The sequence below is a fragment of the Trachymyrmex septentrionalis genome, unplaced genomic scaffold (assembly GCF_001594115.1).
Source record: "Trachymyrmex septentrionalis isolate Tsep2-gDNA-1 unplaced genomic scaffold, Tsep1.0 scaffold13, whole genome shotgun sequence".
Lineage (NCBI taxonomy): Eukaryota > Metazoa > Arthropoda > Insecta > Hymenoptera > Formicidae > Trachymyrmex > Trachymyrmex septentrionalis.
The window spans coordinates 5,446,549-5,467,017 of NW_017304438.1; the positions used below are offsets into that span (position 1 = coordinate 5,446,549).

General features: G+C 32.3%; 1 protein-coding gene across 1 annotated transcript in view; it reads left to right on the top strand.

The window, feature by feature from the left end:
• LOC108756904 (glutamate receptor ionotropic, kainate 2-like) overlaps positions 1–20,469 on the top strand; it is a 137,788-nt gene that overhangs the window by 35,208 nt on the left and 82,111 nt on the right. Inside the window, exon 4 of the mRNA XM_018501070.1 lies at positions 19,773–20,024. Coding sequence (XP_018356572.1) covers positions 19,773–20,024 — 252 coding nt within the window. The remainder of the gene's footprint in view (positions 1–19,772; positions 20,025–20,469) is intronic.

The window sequence follows — 20,469 nt, forward strand, 5'->3', positions numbered from 1 at the left end:
GAGCAAAATCATGGTACTTAGATAGAGAACACTCTGAGGTATCCTGAATGTTCTGAGAGTCCTTTTAGTCGACACTATACGCGATGTAAGGCGTTACCGTAAGCAAAATTTATCGTGTTGACGGCATGTATAAACCAGCCAAGAATAACTGGCTTGCTTGCCTCTCGTCGTTATTAAAGCAGCATACACATTATTATCCGTCTCGTGTCTGTTGCTATCGGATACTCAACATAAAGATCATTGTCTCGCTTCGTGATACCCTTAAAAACGTACTTGTCTCTTGTCTCTGATGTACCGGAAAGATTTAAGAGACAAGATCAATTTTTTTATCCGTTAGGTACGTTTCGTGAGAATTTCTCGATATGATTCCGACAACCGATTACTTTTCTATATAGAAATTTTCAAGTCTTTATTTTTTGCTATTTTAAAAAGAGAAATCAAATCTATAAAGAAAAACAGCGTTTTCTTTATAGATTTGAGAAATATTTTTATAATATTTATAAATATTTAATGCTTATACTCATTTTTTACGTAGTTACATTAATATTACAAAATAAAACTTCTGTTTATTTTTTATAAAAATATTCGAAAATAGTTTGATTTTGAAATTTACGACGAAATTTAATGTAGCTTTAAGTGATTCATTAAAATTAGGTTATTTTTACGAATTCTTAGAATTTTGAAATCAATTGAGTAAATTTGCCAATTCATTCTATTTGACAAACATTCTGTCGTATTTTTCTAATTTTCTGCAATAATATAATAGATTGTTTTATTTTTTATATGATATTACATAAAACATTAATCGAGCGACTTTTATTTGTCCAAGCAGCGACACATATTATGTGCGTTGTACAAACATTATAACAATTAAGTAAATTAGGCAAGTGTGATTATAGCATTCTAAACTTTTGTCATTGGTGCAAGAAAATAGCTAACAAATTGCCCTCATTATTTTCATTCTCCGTATCGTAAATTGCAAAGACACTATGAAGCAGTGAACGCTTTATAACACGTGAAATTATGACTGCACGATCGATAGAAAGGACTTGCCTCTAATATCTTACTGCAAAATATACATATATATTTTTATATAATATATGTTCTTTATTCCTCTATTTAATTTTCTCTTTAAATATTGGAAGTCACAATATAAATAAACAATATAAGTATACAATGTTACAATTATAATACATAATTTATTTTAATTATAATACGTAGAGAAGACTTCTTTAAAGTTTTGGCTACAATGTTTGAAAATATTTATCAATACCTTCTCGCACATATAATTTACACAGCGTACAAACATTTATCTAGATAGAAATCAAGTTTTTATTTTTATATATATATATATAGATGGCAGCAAATTAAATGATACAACTCTGGATAATATTGTAATATACACTTATACTTTTAACTTTTTAATTCGATAAATTTTTGTCGATAGCATCGGCTAATCCGTGCCTTGAAATTACCATATGGATCGAACATATGCATTGTAGTATTGTCTACTAAGACAGGAAACCTCTTCGAGACTAGTCCGTGTTATAGCTCGCTACTATGCTAGTATACTACAGTACATGCTTGTTGAGGGTCCTTTCCAGTGACTTTTCATTTGTTCGTGCACAATACAAAATTGTAATTTAGTTAAATTTTCTGTTCTGAGTTACACGTCCTGATTGCTCAACTTTCTGTTACGCACATGACGTTAAAATTGTTATAGAAACAAGATAAAATTTTATCTGAATGAAAATTTTGTTTTATTCAATCTTATTATTCAGGTTTACAAAAAATATAAGGGCAGTATAATAACAGAGGAAAGTCGCTGATACTGACATAGGAAAGAAATATTCTTTTATTTTTCTCAAACTAAACATTGTACTCTATAAAATCATGATCTGTTTAGATGATCAAAAAAGGAAAAACCCATAATTCATATATTTGAGGCTTGTTTCTATGTAAAATCAGATAAAAACGAATTTTATAAATTCGAAAATAAAATTCTTACGATTTTTTTTTGCTAATTGCGTAATTAAAATAATAGTGGATATATTATTGATAATATTAGATCATTTTACGTGGTTGTAGTTTTCTACAATTATTTTATATTTTCTTTCTCTTATTTTTCTCATAGTACGGTTTTAAACATAAAATTGAAGTGCAGAGTAAACCAACACACTTGTGTGTAAGACAGACCATAAGCTAACTTAATCTTTATATATTGTCGCGTTATTGTGTCAAATAGCCCTGTTGAGGATGAAGGCATTCCTATACTTACGGAAAACCTCTAAGAAAAATTGTTATGTTACGTGTTTATGTCTTGCGAAATAGTCTAAAGTATGCAACAAAAAACGTTTTACATAGAAATAAAAAGGTTTTAGAAATTTTCATATACATTAACTTGTAGATATTTTGTATAGATAATTCCTGTGAAAGAAAAGAATAGAAATATGTGTAGAATAGAAACATTATCACGTCAGTCTTAGAATCCATTTTATCAGATGCATACATTTTTGCTTGTCTTACGAAAACATTAATTATTGCAACATTCCAAACAATATTATAAAAAAATGACAGAAAACATTTTTATATATATTTTTTTCCAAAGTTTTATTTTTAGCTTTTATTAAAGAATTATGGTCAAAATACAAAGAGGTATAACGATATTGGCGACCTTTCTCTATTGAATTAAAATACTTGTCCTGTTTATTAAATATTTTCGATACTCAATATTCAATATTCAATATTTTTTGAATTAACAAGAAATGCATTTTTTGATAATTGGGAACATTAATACATTGCTCAATTCTGTGAAATCCCCAGTGTTATCATATAAGATGCGCTGCACAGGAAATTTGATCATCGATTTTCTAACGCACATACGTATAACCGTAAAATTCTAGAATTATATTCCTCGGCAAATACATACTTAACGCGAATAACGTATTTTGCGACCGTGTTCTGCTTCGATCTCGTTCGTTGCATCTCTAGCTCGTCTTTACATTGCTCGTTTACATGGACACATGCTTCAGCTCTATACGTATACTTATGCAAATAATACCGTGTCTTATGCAAATAAGAACTAAGTAATAAGTTAAGTATCTGCCGATGGGCTTGTTTCTCGTTTGAGCTCTTTACGTGTGTAAATGTATATCATGTACATACGAACTCTCTTTCATCTCTGGTAATGTGTGATCTTGTATTTTAAGTAGTTTTGCCAGAGATTATGCCGACCGTGTATTGATTACATCATAAATGCGACATAATTTAAATATAGAACCGAAATGCCTGAACGAAATTGAAACGTTCGTGAAGTAATTAATTACTGAAAGCTTCTCATTCGTCATCAACTTCTACTCACAATTAGCATAATTTGTTTAATGAATCCGATTTTCGATTTAAAATTATATATGTTCAAGAAAAAAGTTTTATCACCGATTTATATAAGAGATTTGATTTGCTCTTTTTAATTAACAAAATCAAGGTGATGGTTCCAATTATAGATCATTAAGCTATTCTGTTTTTAAATTATTCTACGTTTAGTAAACAGATTTTGAATGTTGGAAAAATATTAAAAAATGTTTATGTATAAAGTCGCAATTATAGATCGGCAGGTTATTTCGTATAAAATTTCTTTAATGTAAAATTATTTATATAATATTAATAAAATATTCAAATTTACATTGTTTTATTTTATATGACGTAACAGTATACTAAATATAATCTATAACTATAAGAGTATTATAATTTAAAAAATTATTAAAAAAGGTAATGTTCTGTTTTTCTTTCTTAAATATCAGCAATGACTGAAAAAGTGCTCTCCTATCATAATTTAAAAAAAATTAAAGAATGCAAAACTTTTTCGTAATTTTATTATATATAAATGTATACCTGTAAAATATTTTATTTAATTTTGCAAGTTTGATCCATACTTTGGAACCGTCACTGTATTCTTTATTTGAAATTTTTGAAAAGGAGCGATTGATATTCACTAGTGAAAACGCTATCGAATCGCGTTCAAAACAAACTTCATGGAATATAAACATATAATTTCTGAAGTTCTCGTCAGTTGGGAGAGACCAAGCGTTAACGCTGCGTCATGTCGCATATTCGAGGGTTCCTCTCGAACGTATCGCTTCCGATTTCGCTCGCAGGTTCATACCAATAGTATACTCGATTTTCTATCTTCGATGCAAGAGTTTCTCAGTCATAACTATGTACACGTTTGAACTGTGCTCAAACTCCATTGTGAATTATTTTCCATATTTAAAAACTTGAATTATCGAGAAAATTGTGATTGCTGCTGTGATTGACATAAGTTAAATGCTTTCATATGAACAAATTAATTTAATACTTACGTAAATGTTTGTTCAAATTTAAATTTATTACTATAAATTAAATATTATAAATTAGAAAGCGGTGCAAATTAATGGAAAAAAATTAAATTTTTCCGCAACAGCGCAGATAAAATATGAATAGACTAAGAAGTATCGCGCGCGTTATTTAATTTCTTCTTTGTTAAATAAAAACACAGCTGTAGTCAAAACGGCAATTTATGTATATAAAACGTACAAAAAGGTATAATAATTTACGCGCGAACAGAGGAATTGAAAATTCTCAGATAAAAGTTGCATAAAATTTACTTTACCAACAAGAATGAGAAAAATGTGGAATGCGAAGGAAGATTTAAAGGAAAGCATCTGGTGGTAAAGAACATTATTATTATTGAATGTAAAAACTCATTTGTCACGCATAGAATTCTTAGTGAACGATATTGTTCCTGCTCATCTTTGGTACGTCATAAATGTCGAGAATAATGCCGTGAAATCTGCGAATAATGGCCGCTACGACAAATCCCTTGGATTTGACTTTCAGTTTAATCCTCTGAGAGTGAGCATAGTCTAGTTCATCTGTTCCTGTAGCTGTCGCGAATCGTTGTCTGCTCAACAATTTGAAGTTTCATGACGCGAGAACGATTATGAGTTTCAATTGTCGAAGTATAAAGATATATACGAATATTTGTGCGCGAATATACACAGATAGGGAATCAATTGTCGAGTTATGATTTTTCCACGTTTCCGATTGCTACGCCGTCGGGAAATCGTGAGAAGATCTATTTCTGATCGACATTGTTCGCTCAGAGTTATTGGACGCATCTCAATATTTTATTTTTCTTTTCATAATCCGTCGCAAATCTTCTCCTGAATACGAAACTGGAAGATACGTTTATCGATATTGCTTTGAATTTCTCTTGCTGTCGCGGAGGCGGATTTGCCGCCGTTTGTAAATAAATCCCGGGATATAATACCGACAGCAGAATAAAAGGCTTAGGGCCATATTTCAGTCTTAATCTGCGTTTTCCGCCACGCTTCTATCGGCGATGCGCATACGTGTATTTGGAGTCGCCTCGCAAATCCGGGATCGTACGATTCTCTTCCCACGAAACTTCCACTTCACTCTTCTATTTTGCAACACAATTATCTTCGCGCAAAAAAGAATCATCGTGTTGGTAACGTGTAAGCTTTAGTTTAAGCTTGTTTTTCATTTGCCTATATATAAACATTTTACAGCAGCTTCTAAATACCTTACCCAATCCTCAATTTTATACACTGTCGTTTTACTTTACGGAAAGAACAATTTTGCTGAAATATCTAAAAATTTTAATGTATATAGTTTTGAAGACAATTTCGTAGCATTGAAAAAAATGATATTTTAATTGAAAATGATTATTTTAATTGAAAATAATTTTACTAACTCTACAGCAGTATTAATGAAAAAGTACACCATACACACTCTTATTAATGAAACAAATAAAACTTTATTTGTTTCATTAATAATATTATTGAATCAACAAAATTACTTTTAAAATAATGCTGTTGATGTAATATCAGTTTATTAAATTAATTATAGAACGCTCAAGCTGGTTAGAACGTCAAAACTTTTGCAACTTATTGTCCATCATGTTTGAGATTTTAATTATTTTGTTAGTCCGTCAAAATTATTTTCAGATCCGTATCTAACTCAATTTTCAGATAAGAGAGAGTGAGGTGGCGCTCACTTAAGAAAATTTAATAATATTTTTATCTTAAATTGGGTTTTTCTCAAATTTGTTACACTATAGGATCATATTGAGAACGGCTGAGCGTCGTGATCCCATTCTCTCCTACTTTAGCAAAACCGTTCTTTTCATGTATTAATTCGGCTTCATCTAACATTAGAATTGCAGCGCAATTTTGCGATAATAATCAAGGCTATTCTTGACACTGCTCAACTTCTATGGTATACACAAGTTTACATGACCGGGGCATTTGTGTTGACCTGGTGCGAGATATTATCACTGTGTTTCCGGCAGCGGAAAGCGAGAATTGCGAGTTTTATCGATACTTCTTTAAATTTTATTTCCCTCCATCTCTTTTGTTGTGCATCTCTCTCGATAGCCAGTTTCATTCCGACGCGGAAATTCCGCAAGTTGGAAAAAAGCGCGGGTCAGACTAAAAGGGAGGGAAAGAGGTGAAATCGGGGGTTGAAGGTAGAAGAAGACTGAAAAGCAGCTAAAGGCGGAGGGAGGTGCGAGTTGGCGAAATAGAGAAGAGGCCAGACGGAAAGAAAACGCAAACTGGTGCAATATACCGCGATGCATCGCAAAACCAATATCGACAGGAACGAAACAGACGTCTTGAGTTGTGCATGCGGCTGCACGCAGCGTGCGGAATATGTACGAGAAGATCGCGCGGCGCCGTCTTTCGCCTTTCTCCTTCCGTCGTATTCCCAACAAATTCAGTTGGAAATTTGCCGGAGAAATCTTTTTTTTTTTTTCGAGATAGCAAAAGCCTTGAAAGCGCCGCCATACTTTGCTGGGAGATTTAAAAGCACACAGGCATTAGTTTGTATTTACCTAAGTTAGTAATATCATTACATATAGCTTCCGCGGTAAGCGTTTCCTAATTTTTCCTATGATAATATGAAAATGCTATTTCGTCATTGGATACTTTAGAAATTATTTACTCTTTACATAAGTCTCTTCGACATATGAATAATATAGTTAACGAAATATTTATAAACAGAAAAAAAAGATGAAAGCATACTCTAAAAAAAAATTATGTCATATACGGAAAGAACAGTTTTAATAAAATATCTCTAGAAATAGCTAGTACAGATCTGAAAATAATTTCTATGGACTATTAAAATAATTATGTAGTACGCTTAAGCGTTGATGACAATGCTGCAAAAAGTTTTAACATTCTAGCGATCAATTAGAGTCTTACATAATCATTTTGATGATTCAAAGAAAATTATTTTTGGACTTAAAGCTTTTTAGATACTTGAACGAAATTGTTCTTTTTGTGTATGAAAAAGAATTCGAATTTCCAGAAAATATTTTATAAAACTTGATGATTTTAATATAACGAATAGATTAATGCACGCTGATTCTGGATCCTTTGAATGAGTTAAGAGCGGTTGAACCTTTCGTTTTCCTCAGCTGATTAATCGAATAGCATTCAGCTTGCGCGAGAGAAGCGAGTTATAGAGAAACATTGTAGCGACAAGGATGTACGAAGGTGCTTGTCAGGCTGCAAAATTGATTCAATGGCGAGCAAAGAGATTTAACGCGCAATTACTCTGATTGAACGAAGCTGATGGCTTGGGATCCGTCGGGAGAATTGCCGACATCAAAGTACAGACCGGTACTCTGCTCCTCGTTAAGGGGACTGAAAAGAGGACCAACAAACGGACATCCTTACAGTATACATATATTGTTCCGTCGAAACAATGCATCTTTGTCGCTACTTTGCGCTAAAGCTGATCTATTTGTTGAAGATTCAAAGTATCTGGCGGATATCTCGTACAAAGCGAGCAGTGGGATACACTGCAATATACATATATGTCCGTGAAACGTTTTTGTACTGAAAATATTAAATAAGTATAATATAAAAATTATAGAAGAACGATGTTGATGTAAATTTTTAGTTTAAAAAATTCTTTTTAAACGCGAATTTTCTTTTATTTAACAATTTTTTAAATTTTTATGGAATTTTTTTAAAATTACTTTTTTAAAATTACTTTTATTATATCTTCTTTTTATTTATTTTTAGATCTTGTATAGGTTTTTATAAGAAATACTTTGTATTAACATTACAAAATATTTCAAGAGGAACTCTTTTTTTATATACATTTTTACCTCGTTGCTACTAGAGATGAATCGTTTAATGGATCGTTTGCGCAGCCACCTGTTGCAGCAGTGAATTGCTCGAATTCGAATACTATTGCTAGCGAATTTTAATATATATAACTTTTCAGATATATTTAATCAGTAAGTGTATGTGTGTATGCATATTGATATTTTTTAATATTTACTTATAAAATATGCCAATTTTGTCAAAAATAAAAAAATCTATTTTTGTATAAATGAGAAGCTGAATTAATCGATTTAGCAATTCAGTGAATACTTGCGAAAGTTTGATAATTCCAAACTTTGATCATCGCTCTACTTTATACGATGTACAAGCAATGAGATATTAATTATTGTTAAATAAAGATCCTTATTAATTATTGCTATCAATAAAAGGTCTACTTATTACAAAATTTTTGTATATGAATATTTTTAGATATAAATACATTTTAAGAATCAAATATTTATAATTTGTTTCAAAATGTATGCTTTATTCTAAAATGTATATACATTGATACAATTGATATGATTTACAATTTTTTTAGCATTTTAAAATTTATTTAAATATTTTTAAGAATATATGGGGACATGGTTAGTTGTTAAACTATTTAAAAGATATAAATTATTATAACTTGTTCGCGAAAAATAAAAAAAATCTTATATTTACAACTTATCTTTTAAAATAAGTATTTAAGAAGTGTATTTAACATTCGTGTCACATTTATTTTAAAATAATCTTTTCTATTATAATATAATCGTAAAAATGATAAATTTAATTAAAAATGATAATTTGCAAATTTTTTTTCCGATATTGCTTGCTAATCCTACATATAAATATTTATTAAAATTATTTATTGCATAATCATTCGTGGCAGCAACAATTTGGGTAGTTTGCATTTATAATCCCATTATCTTGTTCCACAAAAAATAATTTAAAATTTGATTTAATGCATAAAACAACATCCGTATGTAATTTATACAATTAATTCAATTATTTATGTTCATATATTTATTATGAGTAATGATAAAGAATATATGTATGCATAACAAATTAAAATAATGTATAATGCATGCTGTAATATTAAAATAAATATTAAGGAATATAAAGAGATATTATTAATAATAACAAACAATATTAAGATTAGAAATAAATAGGTGCACATAATATTTGCGTCTTTATGTTGACAATATATTAACGTCGGTGCTCTTTACTGATATTTATTCCTAGAAAATTGTATTTACTCCACTGCAATATTATTTGCATTAAACAAGTGAATTATGTGATCCAGATTATCTTATAAGCTTAATGGATCAAATTCCAAATTGCATGTATTCAACATCTTATTTGTTTATAATAATTAAACTTATACTTACAATATTAAGTATGCATGTTTTACTTTATCAAATTTAGCTACATATTTTTTACATTTATTATATATCCTAATTTTATGAATTAAGTCCAAAAAATATTTTAATTTTAATATTCTTATTGTTTTATTTTAACATTATCTCTATTTTAAATTATTTCTTTATTTTCCAACCCAAATCGAATTATGTATCTGTAGGTATGTTAACTGAGTTGGGAAGTAGCTCGTTACTTCTAACGAAGTTACAGTTAAAATTACTTTTTTTCAGTAACTGTAACTTAATTTGGTTACACTTTTTAACTAACAACTAATCTATTAATTTTTAAATAATTATGACTGTAATGTGTTACTTTTCAGAATTGATGAACTCTCTTGTAATGATAATTATTTCATACAAAGAACAAAAATTATAACTGCAATTAAATATTTATAAAAGTAACTTTTTTAATCCTGTGTATATATCAAATATACTATTATATATTTACTTAAAAAGTTTTCGTTTAAACATTATTTTTAATCAAAATCATCTATTATAATCATTTATTCGATCATGACAAAATGATGTACGTCAAGGTGATTACTGCCAATTAATGTCTAAGTAGGAACTAGGAAATTGACGAGGGTCTCTGAGACGAGGAACGGATCTACATTCTGGCCAAACGTAACGCTGGCTACTTTGAAATTTTAATGAGCCGCGTTCTCTGACCTCGTCGTTGGAGATTCGAGTGAGCGCCGTCGGTATGAGGAAGAAGGAATAGTCCGCATCTCGATACCGAAGTTGAAAGTTACTGGGGAAGGCGGTTTCTGCGAAAGTTGTGAGAAGTCAATTAGTATGGTGCTCTTTTCACGGGGATGCCCGACCCACGCGGTTGTTAAGGTTCCAGCTGCCGGTATATACGATAATCCGTAGAACTTTAAAAGAGAGAGGTTGCCGCCAATAAGGCTGCTCGTTATGCAACACGCCGGGCGCGATAAAATAATACGCTTCTGCATCGCTTTCTGAGAAACTAAAGTTTAGTAACGGTATTAAGTCGCAAAAACTCTTACAAAATTAGTCTTATAGTTTTACTCTTGCAGAATTATATACGGTATTTATATATTAGAGTTCTTGCGGGTTCTCTCTTGCGAGAGAGATACGAATGCTTGAACAAATACATTCGTAGATCAAACGTTTACAATTTTTATAAAAGTAGACACTGAAAAATAGCTGGAAAAACAATGTACAATTAATTTTTTTGTTTGCTGTAAAAATGTTAAGTAAATATATTACATGGCAAAAAGGTTCTCTTTGGTTCTATTTTATTAAAAAAATATATTTTCTACAAGTCTATAAAGTATAAGTAGAATACAATGTGCAGATAAAAAGAAAATATAACAATTTTTATAAAGATAGATATTGAAAAATAACTGGAAAGGGATATACAATTAATTCTATTGTTTGTTGCAAACGTAAAATAAATATACTACATATAGGAAGATTCGATTGATCCCATTTTACTAAAAAAATGTATTTTCTACAATTTAATAAAGCACAAAATATCAATATTCAAATAAAAAGAAAATAAGATCAGAAAACACAGATATTATTGTTACTAAACGATTGTATATCGATATCAATACATCACGACAGTTCTCTTTTGGCAACGAATTGGAGACACTTTTCTTCACAGGAGCTTAAATCTACTGCGTCTCGAGAGAATGCCTTGGCAATGACCCGGCAAGATCTTTTTACGAGCACGGAATAATTATGAGTCCAAGTCCGGCTGTTCACATTTTCACGTTGCGCCCCCCTCCGTAATAATTCAGTCCTACCTTTCTCACAATTTCTCGTCAGGATTACAGCTTTTAATATTTCTAAAATAGTCCGTCGCAATTCCAGAAGTAAAAAATATAGTTAGCGGAAGACTATTCTCAGACTTGCTCGTTAATTTTAAAGTATCGTCTCTTAAGTGAGAAATCATAAAGTTAAATTAGATTGCACGTCGTATACTCTACATTAATAATTTTGATGTTTTAAATCGTAAAAGTAATGGTTTTATTACTGATTTATATAACTAATCCTCTTAACGAGCCGCTTATTAACGCCAGTTCTGCACGCATAAAATTACGTAATTACGTCGCGCAAGATGCTAATCTATCTGATTATACAGTGGCGTGATAATTTAAATAGTATTCAGTAAAGTGCTCGTAAAGTAGTCGAAGGAGCGTAATCGCGTTTCTTTTTTACACCCACGTTGGCACCGCGTCATCACCACGCCAGGCTTTATCTCCAACGTTCTCGCATCATTGATTTAAACTCGCCCCCGTCTTATCTCGCTCGCGAAATTAAGAAGAATACCGCACCAACCTCTCTCCCTCACAATCCCAGATAGCGGAATCGCCGTTAGTCGTGCGGTTAGATTCATCAGCGTGAACGCCATTGGCACGGCACAAGAGAGGGAAGATAACTCTCGTGGCCGGTGGCCAAGCTCATAACGTATCACAGCCCCTCGACAATCCCGCCAGTCGATTTTTGGTCGACGACGACAAGTAGATCGAGCATCTCGCAGACTGAATCTTCTCGCGTGTATTGGGGAAAAGGAGGAACTTTGGAATAGGTACCGATGATCTTCACTGGTAGCCATTGTATGCCGCGGTGAGACTTTCCTTCCGATTTATTGTACGGAAGTTCACAGAGAAATGTACGAACTCTGAGTACGAATTCTATCTATTGTGAGATGGACAGACATTAACCTTGATCTCAACGGATCTACGGGATCTCATCTACCGAAGCCGAGACCATATCCTCGAATGCGTATCAGGACTTATTCCTAATAGGCTTGAGAACTTCGAGAACCTTCACTACGGATGATCTGGTCGTTGAAGAGGAATTGAGCCATTTTCGGATGAATCTCTTGAAAGTTGAAATATGATTAATCCTTGCTGAGCTCTCGGTAAAGCCGTCAGACGAGCGAAAGGCGACATTTTGACCCGAGTCCTCGCGCGTTTTAACGCCAAGCTGACTGCGGCAGGGAACTCCATTAAAAGGGGTTGACTTTCGTATTTCTCGTGCACGACGTCGATGTCAACCACAGAAACTTTTTCGACAGCTTGCTGTCGTCGTAAACAAATTCAGATACGATTGGCTGGCTGGGCGGTTGGGATAGCTGGCTCGCTTCCACCATTCGCTTTCGCCTTCTCTTATTTTCACCGCGTTTCCGGACGCTCCCTGGTCTGCGAGCCAACCCTCCCGGTTTTGCTCTGCTTTCGCGAAAATACGCGTCATCCTCTCTCTTTCCTTCGTTCCCGCACTGCGATCGATCTTGCTTTCCAATTTAGTACTCGAGACCAGAAACTGCGTCCTTGAAATAAGAGCTGCCGACGTTGTTCTTCGTGCGATGATACTGAATCCGTCTAGCTGTTACAAATGTAACTTGGAATTCCGTCTTGAAACCAATATCGTCTTACCTATGGATCCCGCAGATAAAATATCTTGAGCTTATCGAGCTGAAGTTTAAATGAATTCACATTCATTCTATGAATTCACGCGAAGATGATAAAACAGACCGTGGATATCTACGAGAATTAACGGATTAGTGAACAGACTACGTATTACTCTTTCTATCAGATAAAACCACATAAAATTGGATAATATATTTATCGATATGACCTTGCTTGACGAAATTAGATTTCCTTCCTCGCAGCTTCTCACCGAAGATTTGTTTGAGTCATCGAAAATTCATAGAATTTGCTCAAGGATCTGCAAGACGCCATTTAATTGGTGCTTTAAAGTTCGGGCATAATGTAATTACTAACATGAACCAAGTAGACAAGTAGTTCCAGGCTACTCGACTATGCATAGCCTTCGAATCAATTGACGCAAGGTTATACGATTGACTGTTAGTAGGGCAGTATTAAGTTAGACTCTCAATGATGAAGTGGCTGTGTAACCGAATTAAAGTGCGAAACTCAGAAACGTAACTAACAATAAGAGGAACCGCAATGAAATAAAGTGATTAATTCGAACAGCAATCAACAACTACTTTAACGGGATAAGTTAAGTGGAAGAAGTCGTCGATAAGGTGCTTATCACCTTAATGTCGTATAGATATGCGATAGAAAATAATATAATTAAAATTTGCTATTTTAATAATATTGCTATTAGTAATAATGATATATATGTAATTAAATATAATTTTAATTTTAGTAATTAATTAATAATTTAAAACACGCAATATTACTCTTGTAATTTTTCTTACATTAACACTACTCTAGGTAAAAATTCACGCGCATAATTAAGAATTTTTAAACATTTTTTTATGTTTACTTTATAGATTATAAGATATAGAATAATTGAACTAACAAAATATCAAAGTAACGACCAAAAACGAGCAAAAAAGTTGTTAAATTATATTAAAATAATATATATTTGAGATACAACATCAATTAATCTCAATTATATTTTTTTTTTTGATATTTTATTTTGTCAAATAATCAAGCGATTTATATTATTGTTATAATTGAACTAACATTATTTTTTAAAAATACTTCAATGTTGAACAATCTTATTAATCGTGTTTAAACAAAATTTTAATAACAAAAACTGTTCTAAACTTAAATTAACACTTGAAAATTTTCCCACAGTAGAATTTCAGGATTAATATCGTTACATGCAAGTACATTAATTAATATAACTTACGTCCATTACGTCATGTGGAAAAGTCGGTTAAAAGTGTTGAGAAATAATATGCTTTTACACAATGCATTTATATATAAATTAAAACATTTATATATAAATTGAACCATCGATTATTCGCGTAAAATAACAAGCAATATATATAAAATAGTATCACCAGAGCTCTTACTACAGACGAATTTTTTAGAGAGGATAACTTTTCCGCGATGTAAATCCCGGTGAATGCGAAATTGCATTTATTCCCGAGGTTGCCGTTAGATGATTTTTTGTTCATCAGTGACAAAAGCCATGGGCTATATTGCTGCGAAAAGTGTCGAATAAAATTTCGAAATTCTGCGACGAGATCCATCATGATCTGAACAAATTACGTTTATTTCACTCTAAAGCAGAAATGCATTCAACCAATGCAGAATACTCAGTATATTTATATTACATTAAGATATCTTATACGCATTTATATATATATAAATAGTTTGACTGAAGAATTTTTGTTCAAGAAGAAACAAAAAAAAGAAAGTCTAAAATGTTTTTTAGAACATTTAAAATACTCTTATAAAAGTTTAACTTTCGAGAAAAGATATTTGTACATAATAATTGTTTGATGCAACATTTACTTAAGAAAATTTTAGTTGCACAATATTAGCTAACAATATTAGCTGAAAAAATCAATCAAAAGCTGATATTAACTAAAAATGTTTGATCTAAAATAGAAACAAATAATTTAGATTGTAATGCAGCGCAATGATTATATTTTACTGCAATTTTGGATAAATAACTTTTAAACATGCGATATAGATACAAATAAACTTTTGGGTGAAATTTATTAAAGTTTTATTAGTACACATAAAAAATTTAATTTAATTTATTTCTTTATAAAATTAACAAATAAGTATTACAAAACATGATTTTACATAAGAATCAAGGAAAAGAAATAATTAGATAACTTTACATCAATAAGAGGATTGGGCAAATTTTACATAAATACTCACATCGTCAGATGTAATAATAGAACTTTCCATTTTTATATTTTTAATAATATTTTAAAATGTTACAGTTTTTCGTTACAAGCACATTTGTTTTGTTTTTGAAATAATGCGTTTTTGAATTATTTTGAAAGTATAGTAAAAAGAACCGCGTTTTATAATAGGAATCGAGAGTGCTTTTTTCATCTGGAATTTATGACTCAACGGTAAATTCTTTCATAACTCAATTTTTACAAAAATGTGCCCGTTTTGAAGGGAAGTGTTTTTGTATATTTTAGCAACAATATAAATTGTCTTTATTTTTCAAAATAATGCGCGGATGGTGTCATTGTTTGCCATTTATACCAAAAGTAATCATAAAAGTGGTAAATACTCGAGAGTCGCGAAACGTTGAAAATTGCGATTATTGCTCCATTTGGAGCGGGCAAATAATGTCAAAAATATCGCCGCTTTTCCCTGTCCCGGTTTATATCTTTCGAGTGCCTCTTGATAGGACACACCGAACACGAAGGCAATAAAACGTCAGACTTATATAGATCGTTTTGCCGATCGTCCATCGATCGCGCGGTGTACATCGTGTGAGAAATATTCATGTTGGCGTACGTGTATGCGCTGTAAATGATATAAGAAATTCTATGTGTGCGTACGGAAACAATTTTTTTCTGATACGATAGTGGAACGTCGAGTGTGATATATTCGTTCAACAAGTTCGATATTTCCGTTCGAATGACCATACATGTACCGAAATGATGTACATTCCGCAGTAGATTATGTATGGCATAATGTAGCTCGTTTATTCTTTTAGCCATTGTTTCTTTCACAAATATACAACTCGTTTCTGTTTAATAACAATTTAAAAAAACAGCACGATTGTACACTTAATTTACTCGGAAAATTGAAAATTTTCCGCTAATTTAATTGTAGAAATGTACGAGTAACAAAATCTGCGGAAATTCTCAAACTCTTCATATGAATTATAATACATTGATTTTCTATATGGTCGAGGACGGCGTTACATAATATCGGTGAAGCTTTTAAAATGATTGTTTTCTGATAAAAAGTTTATAGATATTATAAAATGTTTTTCCGTCCGTTACAACGATCACGTACATAAAAATAGGAAAAGACGGACTAGTGGAGATTGATATTAAAACTGAGCAGTTATATTATTATTTGCAAACTGTGAATTGCATTGTTATTTTTTACAAAACACAGACGTCAACATTGAAAAAAAAAACAAAGTGTAACAAAAAATAATATGGAAGGATATCTGATGGATTGAGTATCATCGTGTTATTTCTTATCCATCTTTCTTTGGTTTTGATATTCCAACATCATATTCAACATTATATTCTTTCTGCCTGCAGTAGTTGTCTGCTTCCATTTTTCGACGTGCATTTTATTTCCTCGCTATTCAGCTACCTACTGACATCCCTTTACTTTCCGCTTTCTGTCCCATCTGCTCTGATCTCTATTTCCGTCATGCCGCTAAATTCGACGTTTTTCCTTCCTTTCTTCTTAGCGAACCACTGCTGCTAGATTGAAAAAAAATCGACGGATATTAAAAAATAATATTCTTTAGAAAGAGAGAGAGGGAGAGAGAGAATATTCTTTAGCTTGATAATTAATCGAATCAGGTTAAATTCAATTTGTTAAAGATTTCATTGAATGTTCCGTTTTTTAAAAGATGAGCTTAATATTATAGAAAAGAATTTTTTTACTGAAAATATATCGATCCCAAGTAGTCAAAGAAAAATTTGTGGTTGAAAGAACATCTATTAGAACACCTTTTTTAGTCAGGAAACGCATTTGTTCTGCGCTAACGATCAAGAGATCTTTTCGGTTCTTATATTCCATTTTTATCGCTACAATCTTTTCGTGTACTGTTATTACTTTTATCTTATAGCGTGTATTTTATTTCTACTGAGTGCAATTGTCCATTTGATTCAACCGTCCGCCTGTTGCCAGGATAAAATACAATTAAAAGTGAAAACGAATATTTATAAAAAAACAACATACTAAATACGCATGATTAAAAAAATAGAAGCGATCGAATGAATAATAGAGTTCAATTTATTATAACGCACTTTATATTGAAAATGATTAGGAAGAGGAATGCAAAGTATTTTTTAAAATAGTGTGTAGACATACACACGTACGTGCACGCATATATATATATATATATATATAGAGAGAGAGAGAGAGAGAGAGAGAGAGAGAGAGAGAGAGAAGGCACATTTTTCGAAGCTAACGATCATCCTATTAGGCAACGAATTAAACCTCGTTTACTTCCGAGAGAGAGACTCGTTTACAGCCAACTTGATTTTTCCACGCTTTGCCCTTTGAGCGTCAGAATCGACTGAAAGTTTATTTTAGCTTTAACCATTTACCTCCATGTGCTTAATAATCTGTAAATTTAATGTTGAGTAGATTAAAGCAATACAATTAAAAATATATAGACAGAAATGTCGTAAATGTTAAATTAATTATTACGCAATAAATTAAATAAATTTGTATATAAGTTTATACATATTTAAACGAAAAACAAAAAACATTTCTTTTTTGATAATTTCGACGTTTGCAGGTTTTTAGGTGCTTCTTAATTACCTTATGCTTATCTTTAGATAACGTAATTACGTGTGTATAATGTTCCGCGCGATCGAACTATTTATTATTAAGATCTTACACTAAAGTGATGAAAAGTTATTTTACAGATATATCTTTCGTGAAATGCGAATACTTCTCCGATCAAATCGACGACAAATTTTTAATTTGAAACGCTATGGAATATTAACTATTCGTATTAAATTTTTCGGTATTTTCTTTGCAGCTTTGTATTACTGGTCATGTCATTAGAAACGGTAAAGAAACTGTAAAGAAAGGAACCATCCGGATTGTTGTAATCCGCATATAATGACGACGATATCACTACCGTAACGTGGAATGATAATGGAACCTCGAAAACCCATTATCTCACTGTACAAGAAGCCATTACTCGCTGGCTTCCAGCTTCTCGTTGATCTTTTCCACTGTTCTCTTGTGATAATCAGAGATAACTATACGGGATGGCTTAATCATTTATCATGAAAAGAGCATTTTTGAAACCCGAAAGAAGCTTTACCATATCTATATTGCTAACGGCTTCTATAAACCTAAACATTTATTTATCATTGCATTACTCTATAAAATACAAAAATTTTACCACAAAGTGTTTTATGTGTTCATCAAATTATTACTCAAGTAACAAACTGATATTATTCTGATATTAAAATAACGATGTTATTTTAACGTCATGATAATAAATAGCATCAACTTATTATCTGATTAATACTTATAAAGCTTAATGTATTAATCTAAAAGTGACTATTTTGAATGTTAATCATTATTTTTGGTATTTAATAAAATATAACTAACGCTCCAAAGTTTGTTTTTGTAAATACGTTACTAATGTAAATTTGATAGACACAACGTTTTGTGATCAAACTTTCTTGTACTAACAAACCTTGTACTAATGAAAATTTTTAGTAGTTAAACGTTTACGTGATTTTACAGATTTTATCCCAACGTATATACAACAAGACACTTGGCAAATGTTTTCAGCATTTATGCGTTTACGTTGATTGCGCATATCCGTTCTATCTGCTTCGCAATTCCTTGCAGCTTCTCACGTGACAATCGTCACGCGCCGTAACTCGCGAGCAATCCGGAAGTGCGATAGCGCTCACGTTTACCGAGATTCGCTATTCGTGGCACTCGATCTAACTAACGTTGTCTTGTTGTTTCCCAGACGCGGCGGTAACTTCGGAGTACGGCACGCTCCGAAAATCGATTTCTGTCCGCGTGCGACAACGTAAATTAACTTGGCGACAGAACACAAGCGTGCAGGCGGGTTTGTTCCTGCGGACGGGTGAAGTAATGGCCGAGTAACTCTGGGTCGGGTTGTCTAACGTTGGCCGGACGTGCGGTAACACTTGGAACTTACACGAGATAACGTCGGGTGTGCCAGTACGTTCCAGATTCGGTTATTTTGTACGTACAGCAACTGACCCTTATGCTCGCGCAATAGTCTCAAAGTGGCATAAGGGAGGGCGAATAGCACGGTCGTGTACTACACGTAGTGTAGCGTTAATGCGGCGTTACCCTCAGTTTACGGCGGTTTTCTTGGCCATGCTCTGGGGGTGGATTATCGACCGTGACACGGCATTATTATGTCGGCATTAACGGTACGGGGAAAACTCGTAATTTCGAGTTAATCGCTTTCTTCTCTCTCGTCGCGAGAGCGGGAGCTTGGATGGAGAAACGTTAATTACGCAAAGGAAGGAAAAACTTGATTAAACTAATAGCAGCATTACACTCGCGATTTTTCTCCGGATAATTAAAATCAGCGCTTCGAAAATTCATTTCGAGAGTATCCGCTTGAATTATTGCTCGTTAATGCGGACGCAGAGTTGCCAAGTTATACTCGAATCAAGTTTGTTGCCAAGTTGTTAGTACACATCGCTACCATCTTGCTTGCTCAAACAAATTTGCCAAAAAAGCTATTCGTGCTAAAACGCGCATGTCATTTTTTGTTGCAGCGTGCCAGCAAGTTAAGCACGGCGTCCAGGCGGTCTTCGGACCTTCGGATCCGATCCTGGGTCAACATATTCACAGTATCTGCGACGCTCTCGACATTCCACATCTCGAGGCCAGGCTGGACCTGGAGACGGAAGCGAAAGAGTTCAGCATTAATCTTTATCCCGCACAAAGTCTGCTCAACGCCGCTTATCAGGACATTATGGAGTTCCTTAATTGGACCAAGGTGGTGATTATCTACGAGGACGACCATGGTAAGCGATAATAAATTTAACATGTTAACTATTTTCCAGTAATAATAATATTATTGATTCATGCGTTACAAAGACTGTATTCAACAAAGAAAGCAGCTTTGCAATTGTTGTAAAATTCTTTAAATACGATTGATGTTGCACTTAGTTTCTCACTGAATCTAAATGTATAAACCAACCATATTAAAGAATTTTAAAACAGTTGGTTTCTTTGCTGCAGCCAATAATAAAGTGATATAAATGTGTTAATTTGTTCATAACTTTTTATTAGTTCCTTTTCATTGTTTTAAAAAAATATATATTATCTTTAAAACATAGTTAAATGAAATGAAAATTTATCGTTTAATTCCTTTTTTAAAGTTTATTCTTATTATTCTGCTGCTTTTCGTTACAAAAAAAAAGTGGCTGCGTCAGCTCAATGATGCTTTGTAACCTAATATCGTAACTA